The sequence below is a fragment of the Takifugu flavidus genome, chromosome 10, assembly GCF_003711565.1.
Source record: "Takifugu flavidus isolate HTHZ2018 chromosome 10, ASM371156v2, whole genome shotgun sequence".
Taxonomy (NCBI): Eukaryota; Metazoa; Chordata; class Actinopteri; order Tetraodontiformes; family Tetraodontidae; genus Takifugu; species Takifugu flavidus.
Window position 1 is genome coordinate 12959602 of NC_079529.1, and position 19801 is coordinate 12979402.

The 19801-nt window shown below is 48.6% G+C and overlaps 3 protein-coding genes across 5 annotated transcripts; 2 read left to right on the plus strand and 1 right to left on the minus strand.

Moving 5' to 3' along the window:
* The first annotated feature begins 180 nt into the window (after positions 1–180).
* Positions 181–4942, plus strand: si:dkey-256h2.1 (uncharacterized protein LOC337520 homolog). Its single transcript, XM_057045103.1, has 12 exons — positions 181–795; positions 1103–1242; positions 1469–1644; positions 1836–1996; positions 2140–2280; positions 2365–2486; positions 2789–2957; positions 3036–3181; positions 3254–3378; positions 3443–3569; positions 3866–3999; positions 4616–4942. The coding sequence occupies exons 1-12, from the start codon at positions 359–361 to the stop codon at positions 4733–4735; spliced, it is 1998 nt and encodes a 665-aa protein (XP_056901083.1). The 5' UTR covers positions 181–358; the 3' UTR covers positions 4736–4942.
* A 295-nt stretch (positions 4943–5237) lies between these two features.
* On the plus strand, positions 5238–13768 carry mios (missing oocyte, meiosis regulator, homolog (Drosophila)). Its single transcript, XM_057045102.1, is given in 13 exon segments — positions 5238–5588; positions 5997–6485; positions 6488–6861; positions 6965–7454; positions 8312–8410; positions 8501–8755; positions 10071–10240; positions 10795–10860; positions 10972–11130; positions 11262–11414; positions 11536–11740; positions 12163–12292; positions 12865–13768. Coding segments are annotated over 12 exon segments (2634 nt in total). The 5' UTR covers positions 5238–5588; positions 5997–6043; the 3' UTR covers positions 12956–13768.
* A 708-nt stretch (positions 13769–14476) lies between these two features.
* Positions 14477–19788, minus strand: ica1 (islet cell autoantigen 1). Of its 3 annotated transcripts, none has more exons than XM_057045107.1 (13): positions 19636–19788; positions 18083–18113; positions 17835–18006; positions 17544–17616; positions 17185–17308; positions 16917–17115; positions 16638–16763; positions 16358–16456; positions 16193–16272; positions 16065–16111; positions 15783–15992; positions 15512–15607; positions 14477–15415 (listed from the first exon to the last, which is right to left on the minus strand). In XM_057045107.1, exons 2-13 carry the CDS (start codon positions 18097–18099, stop codon positions 15297–15299), a joined length of 1362 nt encoding a protein of 453 aa, XP_056901087.1. In that variant the 5' UTR covers positions 18100–18113; positions 19636–19788; the 3' UTR covers positions 14477–15296. The 3 variants fall into 3 exon arrangements, with proteins under 3 accessions (XP_056901087.1, XP_056901088.1, XP_056901089.1); XM_057045108.1 differs by having other exon boundaries at positions 18083–18115; positions 19647–19775; XM_057045109.1 differs by lacking the exons at positions 18083–18113; positions 19636–19788 and having other exon boundaries at positions 16917–17078; positions 17835–17977.
* Positions 19789–19801: the final 13 nt, after the last annotated feature.

A 19801-nucleotide genomic window follows, 5' to 3' on the forward strand; every position in this document is an offset into this window, starting at 1 on the left:
TATTCGCCGCTAGTTGGCGCCGAGGGCCCAGTGTCCTGATACCGACCTGACCGGAAGAGATGATCCACCAGAACCCCCCAGAGCCAGTCTGAGTGGGGGATAAAGTTATTCGGGTTGCTGTGGAGATAAGAGTCGTGTTTGTGTGACAAACCCAGGGAAACTGCCCCAGTTAATACACACAATGGTCCTCATGTACATTAACTGGCCGCGTGTGACATGAAGGCAGTTTGCCCTTTTTGTCCTCTCGAGGCCACCGTAGGCTGCCAGGACCTTCGCTCGGTTCGAACAGTTTGTTTACGTCCGGACATGGACAGAACCGAGTCCTGAGCTGTCACAGAGAGGTCCAGTCCCTCTAAACATGGTTGTGTGGTGGTGGACGCTCTGGATGTGGTTTCTTGTTCCAGGTCCAGGAAGTTCAGTTCGAGCGAAACCGAAACTAATTGGCGATGAACTTTCCTCGGATTTTGAAGCCAATGCGCTCATGTTGCGATCCCCCAAAAGGATCCTGACAGACTGTCCAGAACCAGGGGACCTCGCAGACTCCTTCACTGTCCGAACCTTGGATGGGCAGTTCTCGTATGAGCCCGGGGCTCTCCGGGGGCCACTCATCATCCACACCTTCACCAACAAGTCTGGATTTCTGGAGTGCCTGTGGAGCTCCGAGTCTTCCCTGAGGAGCCTGGTGGAGGATCTGCCCGACAGCGCGCAGCTGCTCCTCCTCTCCCTCGACGAATCAGCCCTCAGCGATGTGACCTGGATGAGGGAGCAGGTTCTGCGGGTCGCCGCCGCGAGCAGGTGCCAACAGTCACCCCGCTACAGTCAGACACCCTTAAACTGGCGCACACGGGCTTGAGGGACACTTCATGCACTTAACACGGTGCCATTTGTGCCCTGAATAAGTTTATGCGCGCTGTTGTGCATAAACGTGTAGTCCCGGTGCGTGCGTGTGCAAACTTGGAATCCTTTGTGTGACACAAACACGTGTAACATTCGTTTGATCAGCACCTGCTTTTGATTCCTTTTGCTCGAGCCGTTTAAAGAAGGTGTGACACTGTCGGACCGCGGCATCATGCTTGTTCCCCCCTCCCGCCTGTTCCCACAGTAAGAAGGAGGTTCTGTCCAGGCTGCACTTCTGCCCCTTGCCGGTCTTCTCTCTGGGGAACTGGATCCCCCTTGTGTTGTATTCCTGGGGCTGTGTGTCTCGCGGCTGCGGCCTCACCCAGGCTGTATTCACGTCAGATGGTAGGAAGGTGATCAGAATTACCAGCAGATTATCTGGAATCTCTAAACAGCTGCCCTCCCTCTGCACGCTGTAAATGTTACGGCTTTAAATCCCCATTTTGAAAACACCAAGACATTTTTAACCCTGTTGAAGAATTAGAAGCTGCCTTTGAAGCATTCCGACCTACAGAGAACCGATGTCCTCAGCTCCAGAAAGCACAACTATGACAGTTGAAATGTTTTACAGAATGGAAAATGCCTGTGATCTCCAAGAGGCTGGACGCCAGGTATGACTGGCTCAGCACGCGCTGGAGCCCGAAGTCCTATCAACTGCTGGCTGCAGGTGACGGCTGCAGTCACGTCCCCTCCGTGGCCGGCGCCGTGGCGTGGCTGTCGGAGGGCAACTGCTCCTTTTTCACAAAGGTCTGTTCATGCGTTCACCCAAACTGCTGCTGGAACATCCAGCTTGTCCTCTGCTCCCCCTCACCACCTTACAAGGCTTCATGTATACCGCTAACAAAGGCTGCTTGGCTTCAGTTTCTCCACTAAAATGCCTCTTAATGATCATTTTAAAATGGATGCTGGTATTTCTGCCCCGTTTTTGTTCCCTGCAGGTGCAGAATATGGCCAACGCCAACGCCTCGGGGGTGCTCATCCACACGCTTGCTGGGGATCCCATCCAGGACATGAACTGTGTGGAGGAGGAATGCAACACCACGCTGCAGATCCCTGCCGCCATGGTGCACCCGGAGCCTTCGGTCGTGCAGGCGCTCCAGTAAGATCCACACTGCTCCGCTTCTCACAGATGAACGGAAGAATGTTAAGATCGACCGTGGGATTCTCCGTCCTTCCTCCTCTTTGGTTATTCCTACGCTTCTGGAAGTAGAAGTAGAACTCTTTATTTGCTTCTGATTAAAGGTCTGGGCATCCGGTGTACGTGTCCTTCCAGATCACCCCATCCCCAAACACCTTCTTTGCTATTAACCAGCAGGGGGTTCTGGCAGAGATGGGCTGGTTCCTTTACCCCTCCTTCAGCTTTGTCAACTGGCAGGCTCAGTGGTAAGATTGAGGCTACTTTATTAAGCTAAGCTTTGGTTCTTACATGTCAACCACGAGTGAAAATGTCTTCACGTGTTCCGCCAGGTTTGATTTCTACACCGAGCTACAGACCAAACTGCAGATGCCCGCAAAGGTCGTTCCTGTCTTCGATAAAGTGAAGATGCAGGGGGAGAGGGGCGCCGTGGCCACGGTCGACATGCCCCAGGGTTTGTTGCCTCACTGTTGTGAGATCACGTCACTTGTTGCCAAACCAGAGTTGAAAAATCATTTCATTCCCACTCGAAAGCCACCTGGAAAACCGCTGCTTCCCGAAGGTCTCCTTAATTCGAGGCCTTTAGGTGGCATCTGTATTTTCCAACAGTGTGGAAAAACCTGAACAGTCAGTATATTGGGGTTGTCAGCTGACCCTTGTTGGCCACATTCTCAGATAAAAATGGCTGTTTAACCCTGATTGACACTAAATGCAGAGCGATGAGGGTCAGGTCAGATCAACTTTGTTTTCCTGCAGGACTCTCAGACTTCACGGTGCTCCAGCTCGATGCGTCCCTCATGTGTCCGGGCAGGAGAGACTCGTCCTGTGCTCACTGGGATCGTACGGTGCAGCTCTTCGTCTGCTGTGATCAGCTCAGTCCATTCTGCAACACGGAGCTGGGCCGGTGGATCACCGCCTTCCGCAGGTCACATGTTCATTTAAAAACCATCCAACATTTACGGTCCTGCTAACATTAGGGTGAACGCATCTTTTTTCCTAACAGAGGGACTGGACGCTGGCTGACGGATGTGTCTGCGTTGCTTCCTCTGCTGGACGGGCCGAAGTGTACCCTGACCATGAAGACGGCGCCATGGGCCATGCCCTGGATCATCTCCCTCAACCTGAGATTCAGCATCGGCAATCAGACGAGTATTTAACTCGTACCACCGATGATAGTCATATGACTCGACTATAGTGCTATAATCTGCGTTTATGTCTCAGATGATGGGGAGGAGGTGCTCCGCCCCTTCAGAGTGATGTCACTGTACAGTGGGGGAACATTCGACAAAAACTACAACAGCAGATATGAGCCGGTCAAGTTCTTCGTCCCTGCACCCACCAGGAAGGTAGACAGAGTTCTCAGTGATGACTCTGTAAAAAGCTCCTTTCTGAGTGTGGGTTTGTTTTCAGGTGGAGCTCTATGCTGTTATCACGGCGCACGGCAGCGACGACCACAACTGTGGAGAGTTTTGTGTCACATCCCACCACTTCCTGCTCAACGCTGCTTTTAATAACAGCCTCACATTTGACTCTGCAGGTGAGTAACGGTGAATGATGTCTGAGTGTGATGGGGACGGTTGAGCTGTCCAGGGCCCATCACTCTCATCTGGCGAGCCTATTAGGGGGGGTGTATAGCACTCTATCTTCAAACATTAATCAAATTTACCTTACGAGAAAAAAACTTGTGGATAGGCGTGTGATGAGGCTATGGACCACCAGGGGGCGGCAGAGACGTTTTCATCGCACAAAGATTAGAACTGGAAATAAGTTAATGACATTCGGGTGTTTTTTTTAATCCTTGCAACTTTTGTCTTGTTTTTCATGCTTCATCAGGAACACCACTGGGCTGTACCACATGGGTGAAAGAGGGCGCTGTACCAAATGAGCACGGAACATGGCTGTATGGACGAGGTGGCTGGTGCGATGGACTACAGGTGGACCCCTGGAGGGTCGATGTCACCAAACAGGTACGGTCAGCCACGGAGACGAGGCTCATCCATTTTAGGGAACATAACTAGTGTGATTGAGTCAGCTGCACGCATCTTTTTTCTGTTGAAAATAATCTTACAGTCCAGCGGCTCCGAAAGATTCTTAAGTGAACATAAAAGCTTTCGAGTTGTGAGACAAACTCACTAAAATTAAACCTAAATTAGCAATTACAGGTTAGATTGAGAAAATGAACCATCATAAATGATCTATTAACTGTATTTTCAGTTCTTGGCCTCCAGTTTTAAAGTTGTTTTTTCCATGAACAATCTACTGTACCTGTATCAGACCTGGTAAAGATAATGTTAACTAATCGTGTGTGATTATCTGAATGAATAGATGATTGTTGTGTCTTTTACCCCCAGAAATCTCAATAATAAGCATTTCAGAGACAGACAGTGGTAAAAATGCAATTGTCTGAATCTAATCCCGCGAAGGAATTCTAATTGATGATTTACTTAGTCGGCTACTTTTGGCTGGTTGATTTGCCAATATATTGAGTGACCATATCATCTAATTCCCTCATGTTGGTCAGTTTGTTTAGCTGCTGGGTGTGATGGGTGTGTTGAGCATGCGTCTGCTTCTGTCCTCCTGCAGCTCAACACCAGCGGGTCCAACTCCATCATCTACTTTGGCTTGTTTGAGGGACACGATCCTAGTCCATCCAAAGACCCTGGATACATCATCATGTCTTCTTTCCTTGTCTTTTACAAATGATTCCACTTTTACAGATGCAGTTTAAATGAAAGTTAATTTAAACCAAAGATGACAGCTGTCATTCTTGACTGTCTCCAGAACAAGTAGCCTTTGGAGTTGACACTAAATGTAACTGGGAAAAATCCAGTGTGGCTCTTCCTGTCTTATTCTGTCACAAATTTACGCCGATCAAGAGATTATTCATTAAAACTTAAATCAAACTCAAAACAGCTGAGACATCATCACAGCTTTTTACTGTCTTAATAACCCCGTATGGATTAACTTACTTTGTTTCTTGTGGTGGTTTAAAACTTAATGTTTGAGAGGAACTTCAACTGCTAAAATGGGATATTTTGTCCATGGATACACCACCCTCTCCCCTTTCGTTGACCAGCTGGTCTCATTGTCTCAGCGGAACCACGCGAGAACAGAAAACTAATGCATTTAAGGGCAACACATTCAAGGTTTCAGTAAAATCGCACATTACCTGTCCGACCCAGAGAGTGTTTGAGATACAACATTAGATAATATAGAATCTGAAGTGAAATCTTTACTGGACCGATCCACACTGGACCATCCACTTTAATATCTTTGAAGTACTTTACAATATATTTAAAATAACATAAAATAGAATATAAATTTCTTTTCATTTTTCCTCTTCATCCCTATATAGAGTGTTTGCTGATAGGCAGGCGATTAAAACAATTCCCGTGTCCCCGGTGTTGAAAAAGAACGTGAACCAACCAGGAACCAATGAGCAGCTGACGTGTCTCAAGCGTCGGAAGTGTTTTGGTGTGACACACAACAATCCTTCAGGCTCGAAATGATGTTTATGCTAAACCTACGCTAACTTTGCTGCCCTCTATTTGTCTTAGTAAGTAAAAGTAAATCGTTAAAACAATTGGTAGCAAGAGTTGTTTTTTTTTTTTTTTTACCAGCGAACTGAATCAGCATGAGATTATTTCTTCTTATTTGAACTCTTTCCAATCGTTAGCAATAGCTTAGGTTAGCACGTGTACAGAAGTTAGGAGCGCTGAAACACTTTTGACGTATCTCAACAATCTCGGATTGCTCTGATATATGTTTCAAGCAAATAAGATGCGATCTTATTTGTGTGTGTTTTTAAAGGTCCCTGCACATTGTTTTGAAACTTCACAATTTGACGTAGCGCTATTGTAACGCATTTCTGGAATTTTACACAATGTACTTGGTTTGTTTAAAGGACAAACCGCACTTTTTGCAGGACTATTATTGTGCATTTAAATACTCGTATCTCTGTCAGTTTTGTTTATTATCTAGGTTCAACCGTTCGCCTGTGGTCTCTGCGACATGAGTGGCTCCAAGCCGGACATTCTGTGGTCTCCCCACCACCCGGACAGATATGTCATCTGTGACTCTGAACTGGGACTGTATCGTATCGGACCAGTGGGCAGCGCAGAAACCAAAGTTGGCTCTCTTCCGCTGTCTGAAGAAACCGCTGCCACATTATTAGCCATCAACTCTGACACCCCGTATATGAAATGTGTTGCCTGGTACCCAAAACATGAGCCCGAGTGTTTACTAGCTGTGGGACAAGCTAATGGCAGAGTTGTGCTCACCAGCCTGGGTCAAAGCCACAACTCCACCTGCAAAGAGCTGGTGGGAAAAGAATTTGTTCCCAAGCACGCCCGTCAATGTAACACTTTAGCCTGGAATCCAGTGGACAGCAACTTGCTGGCCGCTGGGTTGGACAAGCACAGGGCAGATTTCTCTGTCCTGATATGGGACATCAGCACAAGTTCTCACCAGAGGCCAGTGTCTCTGCAGAGAAGATTCGCCTCTCCTCTTTGGATTTAGACTCAAACTCGGTAGTGACAAAACCCTTGTATGAGTTAGGTCAGAATGATGCCTGCCTGTCCCTCTGCTGGCTCTTACGTGACCCCAAGCTGCTGTTGGCCGGCATGCACAGAAACCTCGCTATTTTTGACCTGAGGAACACAAGTCAGAAAACTTTTGTCAACACCAAGGCCATTCAGGGGGTTACAGTTGACCCACACTTCCATGACCGGGTGGCCTCTTTCTACGAGGGTCAGGTGGCCATCTGGGATCTGAGGAAGTTTGAAAAGCCTGTACTCACACTCACTGAGCAGCCCAAACCCCTCACGAAGGTACACCGCTGTTACCTACCTATCAACACATTTTGCCCTGAGTTTTTTGGAAGTATGTTTAATATGCAGAGTGTTTTCTGTCATCGTGCAACTTCTTTTTCAGGTGGCATGGTGTCCAACACGTACTGGCCTGTTGGCCACGCTGACTCGTGACAGCAACATCATCCGTCTGTATGACATGCAGCATACTCCGACACCCATCGGTGATGAAACGGAGCCCACCATCATCGAACGAAGCGTGCATCCATGTGAAACCCAGATTGGCAGCTTTGCCTGGCACCCATTCTCTCAGAACCGCATGGTGGTGGTGTCGGCGGCCAATCGGGTCATGACGGACTTTATCGTGTTTGAGCGCATCTCTCTGGCCTGGAGCCCCACCACAGCGCTGATGTGGGCGTGTGGCCGTCACCTGTATAACTGTGTGGAGGACGGGGCAGAGGGAGCAGAGAGCGCCATCGAGAAAGACATCGCCACGAAGATGCGGCAGAGAGCTCAGTCCAGGTACGGCCATGATACCGCCCAGGTGTGGAAAAACCACCTGCTGGCAGGAGGGAAAGACCCCCAGCTCAAGTCCTTGTGGTTTGACCTGTTTTATATCCTTTTGATTCAAACATCAAAGAAAAACATGCAGCAGACGAGAGTCGGATCATTAATCCAAGCCATGTTCATCAGACGGGGGGGGGGGGGGGGGGGGGGGGACACTTTGACAAAAGATAGTCTGGCACAGGAGGGCGGAAGGAGCAGGTGAGACAATACAGGTGAGACCCATGAGGGTAATTAGGTGAGGTGAGGTGTGCAGGGATAGGATGAGAAAAAAGGAGGGAGGACAGGACAAGAGGAGCAGGAGTGAAGGAGGACAGGACAAGAGGAGCAGGAGTGAAGGAGGACAGGACAAGAGGAGCAGGAGTGAAGGAGGACAGGACAAGAGGAGCAGGAGTGAAGGAGGACAGGACAAGAGGAGCAGGAGTGAAGGAGGACAGGACAAGAGGAGCAGGAGTGAAGGACAGGACAAGAGGAGCAGGAGTGAAGGAGGACAGGACAAGAGGAGCAGGAGTGAAGGAGGACAGGACAAGAGGAGCAGGAGTGAAGGACAGGACAAGAGGAGGACACAGAGGAGCAGGAGTGAAGGACAGGACAAGAGGAGCAGGAGTGAAGGAGGACAGGACAAGAGGAGCAGGAGTGAAGGACAGGACAAGAGTACAGTGGCAGGATGGAAAAAGCCCAGTAAATCAAGGACACAGCAGAGGGACCTTAACAGTGGCCGTGCACTACTGGATTTTACACTATTTGCTAGAATCTGAATTAGGACTAGTCGCTGTGATCCTGAGGCCTAATCGTTCAATTTAAAATTTGGAGGTTTGTGCTTTTACTTGAACTAGTTTTGGTTCGTAGTTGTTTTCAGCGTCCACCTCTTGTCTGAGTTATTCTGGATTTCCTATATAAGCGTCACATATGAAGCGATGTGCTGAGGACGTGGAGCTGAAGGTGCAGGGGAACAAACAGTCTGTGGTCTACTCTGGTATCAAGAACATTGTGAAGACCTCCTCTGGTAAGTCACAGTATGATTTAACGCCTCAAATATAGTTGACCTTGTCCTTGAATGAAGGAGTACGCAGTTCAGTCACGGCTCTTCTCTCAGGCACAACAGAGAGCCGTCGGTGCTGGAGTGGTTCGGACCGGCAGACGGATGTTTTGCGGTACACCAGCGAGGAACGCAGCCTGGCCCTGCAGCTCTGTGGCTGGATCAGCCGGGGGCCTGACATCGACGTGGAGGTGTTCCTGCGCTCGCTGGAGCAGGAGCGAGACTGGGAGCGAGCAGCTGCAGTAGCTCTGTTCAACCTGGACATCCGCCGAGCCATCCAGATCCTCAACAGGGGAGCCACTGATGAGAAAGGTCAGTAGAGTGGGAGGGGCTGGACGCAGGATTGATGCGTGATGACCCTGCAGCTGGAACACGGCTGGACTGAGCTGACCATCGGTGACTTTGACCTGTGACTTTCAAGGAGATGCAGTTTGTTTTCACAGGTTTTGGGCAGAAAATCTGAATAAAGCCAAGTGAAATAGTCCTGTTACCCAAAGGATGGTTGAGGAGGACACCAGGACAACCTTAGGACAACCTTAGGACAACCTTAGGACAACCTTTATCCAGAAAAGCCTGTTTATGTCAACTCACTGTTTAAAACCAGGCTCAAAAGTACTGGAAAGAAATAAAGCAAATTCAGATATCCCGGATCTCCATAAATGGAATATTCCAGTTAAAACGATTAATTAAATATTCTAATTACTTTGGAGCAAAATAATGTGAGTAAGATCAGTCGGAACCCAAATCCTGAAACCCACAGAGGACTAGATTCAGACTCAAAGTTGAAGGGGAGAAATTAGCCTGCCGCTGATCCAGCATCAGTGGAGACTGATGAGGCTCCGTTGTGTGTGTCACCTCCACGTGCCTGCATGGAGCCAAATAAACAGGATGTCCCAGACTGGTTTCAGCTGTCAGGACCTGCAGACACTCCAGCACATGTGGCTGGAGGTCTGACGCTGGGTCTCCGCGGCTCCTCGTGGTGCCTGGCAGCAGTCAGGGTTGCTCTGGCCACCACGAGGAGGTCTGAGGCTTTCCCCGACCATCACTGACCCGACCACAGTGTCTCCAGTTCTGGTCTTCTCTGGCCTGTGCTGATCAGGATGCACTGGGTGGTCAGAGGCAGGGAGACTATCCTTCACCTCTCAAAGCACCAGTTGCCCTGTTGATTGGAAGCTTTGTGCCGTTCATCTACAGCAGATACCATTGATCCACAATCATTACCGCCCCCTAACCCGACAGGTTGACGTACCAGCAGTGGGACGTTTCCTGATCGGTGTGTATCGACTGTTCCAAGCGTTCAGTTCAGTCCACGTACTCATTCACCAAGGTCATCGCAATCCATAAAGGTTTCGCGAAGAATCGAGGAGAGCGGCCAAACATCTTCCTGCTTCTTTCAGAGGTTTAATGAGCTTGTTGTTTGGGGTTGTAATGACTGCAGTAATAATGTCCTCTCCAACACAGGAAGTTGGTACATCATCAGTGTCGTCATTTTAATGTAGCAGAACAGCACTCAGATCTGCTTTTGATGTTTGTTTTGAGTCTTTTTGAGACACTACAGATGGTTTCATTTCCATCAACGAACCCAGAAATGTCGATGAATCCTGAACGGTTTTCTTGGTTTTTGCAGGTGACCTGAACCTAAATGTGGTTGCCATGGCGTTGTCAGGCTACACCGACGAGAAGTCCTCTCTGTGGAGGGAGATGTGCAGCTCCCTGAGACTGCAGCTGAAGAACCCCTACCTTTGCGTCATGTTCGCATTCCTCACCAGTGAGCCTGGATCCTACGATGGCGTGCTGGTACCTGATCTCCTACCGGGGTGGAACTTTATGGGTTTTATTACAAACACACGCAGTGATGGAGAAACTCCCCTTTTCAATTAATAGCATTTGGTTTCTTCTTCCGTGAGATGTGCACCGATCAGGCACATGATGAAGTTAATGACCCTGATTTTCTCCTTGTGGTCTGGGTCACATCAGGCCTCTGCAAGTTGGACTGAGATGAGTGGGTCGACTTGAGGATTTGCTACCTCCACGCTGGTGTCAGACGCCCCAGCAGGCCCTCGAGGGGCTCCAGGAGTCCATGACTCAAAGGGAGAAGCACAATAGTAGCTCATAATGTTGTGCCTGACCGGCGTTTGCTTTTAAAACTGCGGCGCTTTGATCTTCCCCCTGTCACAAATGTTCTAGCTGCCATCAGACCACCAACTTATTTACAGTTCAGATAAAAGCGATTAGTCAGCTTATAGTTTGTGTCCCGCCCTCTTAGCTGTTCCTGACGATCACACAAAACTAAAATCTCTTGATTACGAACACGATTTCTGACTAAACTTCTGACTAACTTTGTGTTCCAGTATGAAGGCAGTGTTGCTGTGAGAGACAGAGTTGCCTTTGCCTGTATGTTTCTTAATGACACACAGGTAACAACAATACACAATAACAATATGACTTTTCCCTCCTTCAATTTTGAAAGTTGTATTTTTTTTAAATTATTTGACAACTTACCTCAACTGCTTTTTTTTTGTCTGAAGTTGCCTCGATATATCGACAAACTAACCCATGAAATGAAGGAAGCAGGAAACCTGGAGGGGATCCTGCTGACGGGACTAACCAAAGACGGCGTGGAGCTCATGGAGACCTACGTGGACCGGACTGGAGACGTCCAAACCGCCAGCTTCTGCATGCTGAAGGTACACAGGCTAGTTAGACAAAACTCCCAGAGAAGTAGGACAAATAACTTGGAATAAATCTTTCCGCAAGTGTTACTGAAAACAAGAATGCCAGTCTAGAAGCTGCTGACTCAGCAAGATTCTTTGACCAGGGGTCCGCGGGAGACGTTCTGAAAGACCCTCGCGTCCAGTGTTGGATTGAAAACTACCGCAACCTGTTGGATGCTTGGAGGTTCTGGCACAAACGGGCTGAGTTTGACATCCATCGAGGAAAGCTGGACCCCAGCTCCAAACCCTTGGCCCAGGTAAGACTGGCGACGGGTAAATACGTCGAATGGACTAACGAGCGCAGGATGAGTCCTTAATCCAGAGAAAGTCTAATGTTTCTGATCAAATGACCTCCTGCTGCCGTTTCCTGTCCTTCAGGTGTTTGTGAGCTGCAACTTCTGTGGGAAGTCCATCTCCTACAGCTGCTCGGCCATACCGCACCAAGGCCGTGGCTTCAGCCAGTACGGCGTCGGGGGCTCTCCCACCAAATCTAAAGTCACCAGCTGCCCCGGCTGCAGGAAACCTCTGCCCCGCTGTGCTCTGTGCCTCATGAACATGGGCACGCCTGTTTCCAACTGTCCAGGTAAACTGCAGCCGCGTGGGCCCGTTTCCCACCGAATTAAAGCCACTTTTTAGAAGAGAACTGCAGTTTGTTTCCTTCATGACATTAATAAAGTTAATAAAGTCAACCAGCTTTTATTCTCCACATTTAACAAATTATTTTGTGCCGAATAAAAAAGGCCGGCCTTAATGGCCTCATGTATTTCCAACCAAAATATTCACTGTTGGAGTCTTTCCCCTAAAGAGAAATCCAGCTTGTAAAATCAGAACTGCAGCAGGTTCACTGACATGAATGAGAGCAGCCAAGAGATGCCAGTTTCCTTATTTTGAAGAATGTCCGTTTCAGTTCCTTAATTTGCTCACGTGACATCTTCACGATAATATCTAGTTATCAGCCGAAGGTCCTTGATAACGTTTACTGGTCAAACACACGTTTCTTGGCAGGAACAGGGAAGTCCGAGGAGAAGGTTGGCCTGACAAGGGAGAACAAACTGGCCCAGTTCAACAACTGGTTCACCTGGTGCCACAACTGTCGCCACGGTGGCCACGCTGGTCACATGCTCAGCTGGTTCAGGTACCTTTATGACCTTTTATGTTCATTCGCCAGGCTTTGTCCAGTCTGACCACACGTGAATCAATTATTCCAGCTCTCTATCGATGATATCGTGTGATTCACTGAGAACAGAATAACACAAGAACAATCAGAAGGAACTCAAATCATGAACCCACTGAGAACTTAATTTAGGCTCTTTATTAAAAGTAAGAGATCTCAGGCTCCAGGCAGCCCATAATCTAGTTAGAACGTCTGGGAATGCTGATAAGGAGCCTGATGGTCTCCTGGGGGTTGTCCTCCAGACCTGGTTTAGAGCCTCGGTCAGTTCCTGAACAGCTTGTTGTACACAATGGTGGCGTCAGTGCAACAATGTCTGATGTCCCAGAGGAGCTTGATTGGATTCAGCTCTGGGGAACCAGCGGGCTGGTCGATGGCATCGGTGCCTCTTGTCCCCCAGAACTGCAGATGTGGGCTCCTCTCAGTATGAATCAAAAGAACAATGAGGAGTCTCCTGGTGTCTCCTGGTATTCCTAAAATAGGAAGATAGTTATTTATATTGTCTGTGTAACAGTGTTTGGTGTTTGTCTTCACAGAGACCACACGGAGTGCCCAGTTTCAGCCTGCACCTGTAAATGCATGCAGCTGGACACCACAGGGAACCTGGTGCCTTCTGACAGCAGCTAGACAGGAGATGTGAGAGCGAAGCCCACCCAGAGATGCCATGCTTTCGCTCCAAACCCCATGGCTGCAGCCCCTGGGTACAGGAGGGGGGGTCTACCTCTGGAGTGGTTGCCTTAACAATAACACCTGAGTGAATGTAAAGATGTAACAGATCTAATATAACTGAAGCTATAACACAAAGGGAGCCGAACGTGCTGATTGGAACCCGATTCAGGCGACTCTGACCTCTGAAGTTACCTCTGATTTACACCCGAACCAGCTGAATCAGCGCCCGTTTCACTTCAATCACTCGTGTAATTTTATTGCGATCTATCAGGAATGGAAATGTCCTGGAACCTATCCAGGCTAAATCTGGAATCACAGGTGCCGATGGATCAATGATCTTTGTTTGATTTCAATATTTATCGTCTGTGTTGCGTCTTAACTAAGGATATTCACATACCTCATGAAAGCAGTATAGAGGAGCACTTGTCCTGTCCCACCCCTCCTTTGGCGTCCTACTAGCCTGGATGGGGAAACGCCCCCCCAGCTCACTCTGGGCTCGTGGCTTTTTAAAAGGAGCTTGGCTGCAGGAGACCAGCTTCACACACCCACCTGCAGCGTGCACACCCCCCCTGAGCACTTCCTTTCTCCCCATGTGGTGTCCAACTATGCGTGCACACCAGAACCGTCTGTGATGGCGAACGGCAGCATGTAAACTGTCCCTTCTCAGCCACCGTCCAGCATCTGGGCCCCTGCGTGGGAACATGCAGTGGCCGGTGGGAGTGACAGTGGTGAACTGTGTCATGTCAAGAAATAAAGTTGTTTGCCTTGGAAGCTTGGCCTGTTTCATATCTTTAGCTTCATATTAGATGAACTCAAATATTAAACGAGGATGTTTACATCAAATAACAAGTTTCAGCTCCTGATTAGTCATGCACAATAGTCATGTTTGCAACACCCAATATTGTGTTGGTCCCCCTTTTGCTGTCCAAACAGCCTGGACCCTTTGAATCATGGATCCTGGAGACCCCTGAAGGTCTGCTGGGGTATCTGACACCAGGATGGTGGCAGCAGATCTTAAGTTGAGGCGCCTCCATGGACCAGACTTGTTTGTCCAGCACATCCCCTAGAAGCTCGTAGGATTGAGTTCTGGAGTTTGGGGCCTAATCAACACCTCAAACTGTTGTGCTCCTGATTCCTGGCAGGAAGCATCATCCTGCTGGAAGGTTGGACATGGTCTCTGTTCAGGGGTCAGAAGGGACGTCCTGACCTCTCAGCAGATCCATGCGCCACAAAGCTGGATGTTCTGGCCCAATTCTGCCCAGACCAGCAATACCAGCAGATAATAATTGACATTTTATTTCAAAATGTGAGTTTAGAGGTCTCCTTAAACGCCACTGAGATGTTTCTTGTTTTTATGGAGAAAAAGGGGAAATAGTGACACCATTTCCTGTCTGATTTATTATCTGCTAAGGCCTTTTAGAAAATGCTCAGGGTGAAGCGACTAAATCTAAAAGTGAGGAACGCGTGATGATGATGAAGCAAGTTGAAACTCAATCCTTTAATGAAACGATCGGCTGAGGTGACAACATGAACAGGAAACACATGCTTCTTATTACCGATTCTTCTTGTAGGATATTTAAATATTCTGTTAAGATATTTGTCTCTCTAATTATAGTTAATGTTTATATACTCAAACCTTCTCAACACAGCTCAAACTAATATTTCCAAAAATCTCCCTGATGATTTTTGCCGTTGGCCAGAACCATCAGAACACCGGAGAGATCACAAGCAGAGTTCTGCTGTTTTTATCTGCTTTAAATTTGAATATTTGCTTTGTCCACCTTCAGCAGCAGTTCCAGCAGCTCGTCTCTGTCTATGTCCTCCACACTGATGTCCTCTCATGGACGGACAACAGGTCCTCTGGATGGGTTGATCCCTGTACTGGGCCAGCCCATCACTCCCAGTATCCCAGCAGATTCTGTCCATCACAGCTGCTTCCAGCAGTAGTTAGAAGATTGTTTATTTTAAGGGCCAATTCAGCAAAATCTAAAGAAACTTGTTAAAAATGCCAAATGTTCTGATGGCTTTGGCCACCACCGTATATGAGATATATGTTAAAAAAAACAAACAAATTGCATCATCCACCATAATGCAAATCTGACATATTGTGTATTTAAACCTCATATTTGAATGTGTATTTTTGAATGCATATTATGCAGGATTACTAGATTGATTCTTTTTAAAATTATCTTTGCATATTTCAGTCCTCAGACTGGATCAGTCGCCCCCCCCCCCAGCCTGTTTCTGCTCGGGTACTCTGCCTGGTAGCAGCTCCGACCTGCCCAACTCAGAGGAAGACTTATGCACTGTGAAGGTGTGTGTCAGTCCTGCCGACAGCATCGGGGTTGGACAGAGGGTCCAGATCTGCAAACAGGTTGAACCATGCTGAAAGGTCCATGGGGCCGGTTCCTGGAGCCTCTGCAGGGCAATAAAGCCAACCATCAATGTCAAATCAGCCCTTTAGGCAACAAAGAGGTTCAGCGTTTTGTCCAAGTCCCACCGAGTTAGTCTTACCTGTTGTTGGGGCTTTAGTCGGGTTCTGATCGGAACCAGATGTGTATCGTGCTTGTTGTGAGAGACACTGAGGAAACATCTCAGCCTGATCTGAAACTGTGGGTGGAGGACAGACAGACAGATGGACAGAAAGCATCATGTCCTCACACAATCGTTACTGATGTGGACACAGTCTGTCCAAAAGTATCACCAATGAAGTACAGTATCAGTACAGTAGTGATGAAGAGGAGGAGGAAGAGGGTTCGATGATTTCCACAGCAAACTTTCCTACCTGAGGAGGAACGCAGGTCAGTGTTGAAGCTGTTGTCCAGCAGCTGAGACGGCAGGAAGGAGTTGTCCTGCGGCTCTTCCTCAGCTGCCAAAGTCCAGCCGGTTGCGTCCTTGTTGTCTCCAAAGTCTGGATACAGGTCGCCTCCAACGGTGGCGGAGCAGCCCAGGATCTCCTGCAGTAAAGCCAGGCTGTCTTTGTCCCCTTCCAACTCTGGACAGTCATAGAAAGACCAGAATCAGCGAGGTGCTGGAGCTGGTTATCAAACCAGACTCCTGTTTTTACCGTCTCTTGTCGTGTCACTGGCATCTTCATCCCCTACCGGGACGAGTCTGTCGGCATAGCAGAAGAGCAAAGCAGCGTAGCTCAGCACGGTTTCCTTGGTAACATCCAAATCGGGGTGGCTCACTCACCGGGCGGCTGTTTCCGAAGCATTTATTCCTTCCGGTGTTGCAGCTTTAACCTTTTCCTTCGCCGTCTTGTCTGTGCGGTCCTGTGGGGAGTGAGAAGGAACCTGCTTCAGAACAGACGGATGGACAGTTTAGAGGTGGCGGTGGCGGCCGTGCACACCCGCTGACCTGGACTGTGGAGAAGGCAGCATGGTGACTCCCCCTGAAGCTCTCATGAATAGCTGCCAGTTTGTGGGACGTCTTCTCCCAGAAGTGCAACAGTGTCGTCTGAAAGGGCAACAAAAGCCAAGAGGTCTCACTCTGCTCTTGCTTCATGAGACCATTAAAGGACCAGATCAGGTCCTGGAAATAAAAGCTGCCATGTTGATCTGGTGGGCCATCCTTTGATGTCAGCCCCAGATGTTCTCAGACTGAGGCCGTGGAGCGACATGGACCACGTGGAGCCTACCTGGTAGGTGGTTAAAACGTGAGACAGCAGGTTGCAGCGGCTGGCCCCCAGCAGGTCCACTTTCTGGCAGACGTCATTCTTCAGCTTGTCAAAGCTGGTTTTGGTGGAACGCACCTGAGCTTGAACCTGAGGTACAAAAGAAAAGATGCTGACGTTGCTACAGTTGTGTCTTCTGACCTCTTGTGGCACGAACACGCTACTGTTGATCCTTTCAACGATCAACGGGAAACATGGAACGCAGCACGATGGTGGTTTTCAGGTCGACGTCATCGGTCAAACCTTGCGGAACTTTTCCATCTGTTTGTGAGTGTCTGGATCGAGTTCCTGCGACACATCCTTCATCCAGAGCAGCGCTCCTCGGTATTCCGTCCTGGACTGCTCCATGTGGTTGACGGTCAGCCAGGTGTCTGAGATGGCTCGGTAGCGGAAGGTCTCCACCTCCTGGTACAGGCGGCACAGAGGGTTCCTCAGTGAGAGCCTGCAGGGTTCAAGGACGTGTTTGCATGTTTGGTTTGGACAGGCTGGAGCAGAAATGGCTGTTGCTCACCTCTGCTGGGAGGAAAAGCACAGAGCTTTTCCTGTTGCCTGCATGATCTTTCCGGCCCTGGTTTTGTCCCGGGAGCCCTGGGCTCTCAGGAAGACTCCCAGCTCGTTCTCCTCCTGAGAAAAATCTAAATAGAAAACATGGTTTATTGTGAAGCTTCACCCTTAAAGACCCAAGAAGCTCATGGATGAGCTCTGAACTGCTTCTGTTTTGGGGGTCAGGCAGGTCCTCTCCCTCCTGGAGGAGCTTAAACATTCCCGCGCCGCTGCCTGTATTTATGCAGATGTTTCTGCACATCAGCACAATCTACAGATGTTTATATTTGTATCAGTACAGTTGTGGTTCTGGTTCTTTAAACGTACTGCAAATGCGCCTTTGATACTGCTCCGTAACCTTCAGCAGCTCCATGCATGTTCTCTGGATGGAATGGAAGACCTGCAGGACAGAAAACACATGTCAGCCATAAAACTGGTTCCAGGAAGGTGCTCCAATCATCTAGTAACAGTTGGATTGTTGTTTTCTCTAGAAGGTGCATCAGGCAACCACTGATGTATGAAAACAGGCCTTTCAGCGTCTGCCTGGAGGACCAAATCTCCATCTGAGCTCTGGTCTACCAACACTACATCAACCACAGCTTCAGCCTTCTTCCTGACCTCTAACTTTCCATCCAGCTCTGCGTCGGACGCCACCACATGTTCATCCTCTTTCCTCCCGGAGACCTTGATGAGCGTCTGTTTGGTTCTCCAGTACTTCTGCTGGAACTTCTTCACCACCGACGAGTTCTGGTCTGGCATCAACCGGTCCAGAAGGTCCGGGGAGTAGCCGCTGCAACGTCACAGGAGTTAGCATCAGCGCGACGTGACTGCCGTGAGCGCTCAGAATGATTCAAAGAGACACTTACAGGCCTCCTGCCTCCATTTCTCAGGATTGACCTTTGGAGAAGAAGCAGATGTCAAATAGTTTTGTTTAGACCGACAGAGATCTACAGACACACTTCAGAACATTTCATCTTCAAGGTTGAAGCCATGTGCTAAAACAAACATCTAAACTAGTCCTTCATCCGCCCCCAAACACCCTGGAATGAATGCAGAAGAAGAGAAAATGTAACATGTTTAAGAAGAACTAAAACACAGCAAAGCTCAGCCTCGTTCCTCAGGAGCTTTTACATCAGTTGCAGCCTTCAGTCTTCCTGGTTTTGTGGATGTTCTGATGTTCAGATCCTCTCTGGTTCTACCAAGTTGGCTGGAGACGGTTGGACGGGGCATTTTCAGGTCTCTCAGGACTCCATGTCAGGACTCCTGAGTGTTCTTGGCTGAGTTTAAGCTGGTTGTCTTGTTGGAAGGAGAACCTTGAGCCCAGTCTGAGGTCATGGGAGGTCTTTAATCAGGTTTTAATCCAGGATCTCTGTGTTCTTTGGTCCATTCAGCTCCGCCCTGAACTGTCTTCCTGTCTCAGCCACTGAAAAACACCCCCACTGATGCTGCCCCCACCATCACTGATAGTCAGGAAGAAGGAAGTTCCACCTTAGCTCCATCAGAAAGAGAACCTGGTTTCCCACAGTCTGGGAGACCTTTAGAAGCTTCTTCCTGGAAACACCAAATACTGATATGTCACCTACAAAGCTCAGATTGGTGTTGTGCTGCTGCGATGGTTGATCTTCTGGATCACTGGAGCTCAGCCAGTGTGATTGCTGAGTTCTTGGTTGCCTCCAGATTGACCAGTTTGACCGCTGTGAGTCCAGGTTCTTCCAACCTTCTTCCACAGAGGTCTCTGTGGAGGCCTCGGGGCTCTTGGGAACCTTCAGTCCTGTCTCTGAGCTCGCATCAGGTGGAGAAACAGCTCAATGTTCCAGAGAAATGAAATCCTGCGCCACCAACGGGTGTCATAGAAAAGGTCTACATGAAAGGTTTCACATTTATAATATAATAAAAAAAGCAATAATCAGAAAAGCTGTTTCCCCTTCAAGCACATATCTTTATAGGTATTTAGATGTTTAAGTTCACGTGGTGCCACAACTGCAGATGCTTGATGGGAGATTTTGGGTGATCAACTCTCCTGGTGTATAATTCCAGCAGCATCGCGGTGGGAGGAGCTATAATCTAATGGATGAAAGGATCAAATGCAGCTATAGATTAACAGGTGAGCGGACGTATAGCCGCAGTTATGTTGCGTTATTCCAGGCCTGCAGATGAGTGCTGCAGCTGAAGCTCCAGCAGCAGATCGGGTTTCCACCACCGTTCTTCTTCTAATTAAATCATTATTTTCGACCTCGAGCTTCGATCAACTTGAATTCGGTTCAATTAGAACCGAGTGAAAATGTAAAATGACCAACATTTCACATAACAGGACGACGCTCGGCGGCAGTAAAGAGGCGGCTCAGAAGCATCTCCCGTTTCATGTTGAGGAGGAAGAAAATGGATGAAAAGATGGAAATAAACAGGGTTGCTTGCTCACCTGCCTCTCTCGTGGATACAACAGAAAAGCCCGTTCTGTTCGGTTATCCTGTCGGTACATATAGATCCATATAGATCTGCTGCTCCGCGAATGTAAACACAGCTGCTGCGCCCTGCGCCCGGTGACGTCATCAGCGGGGCGGACAAACGGCCTTATTATTATTATA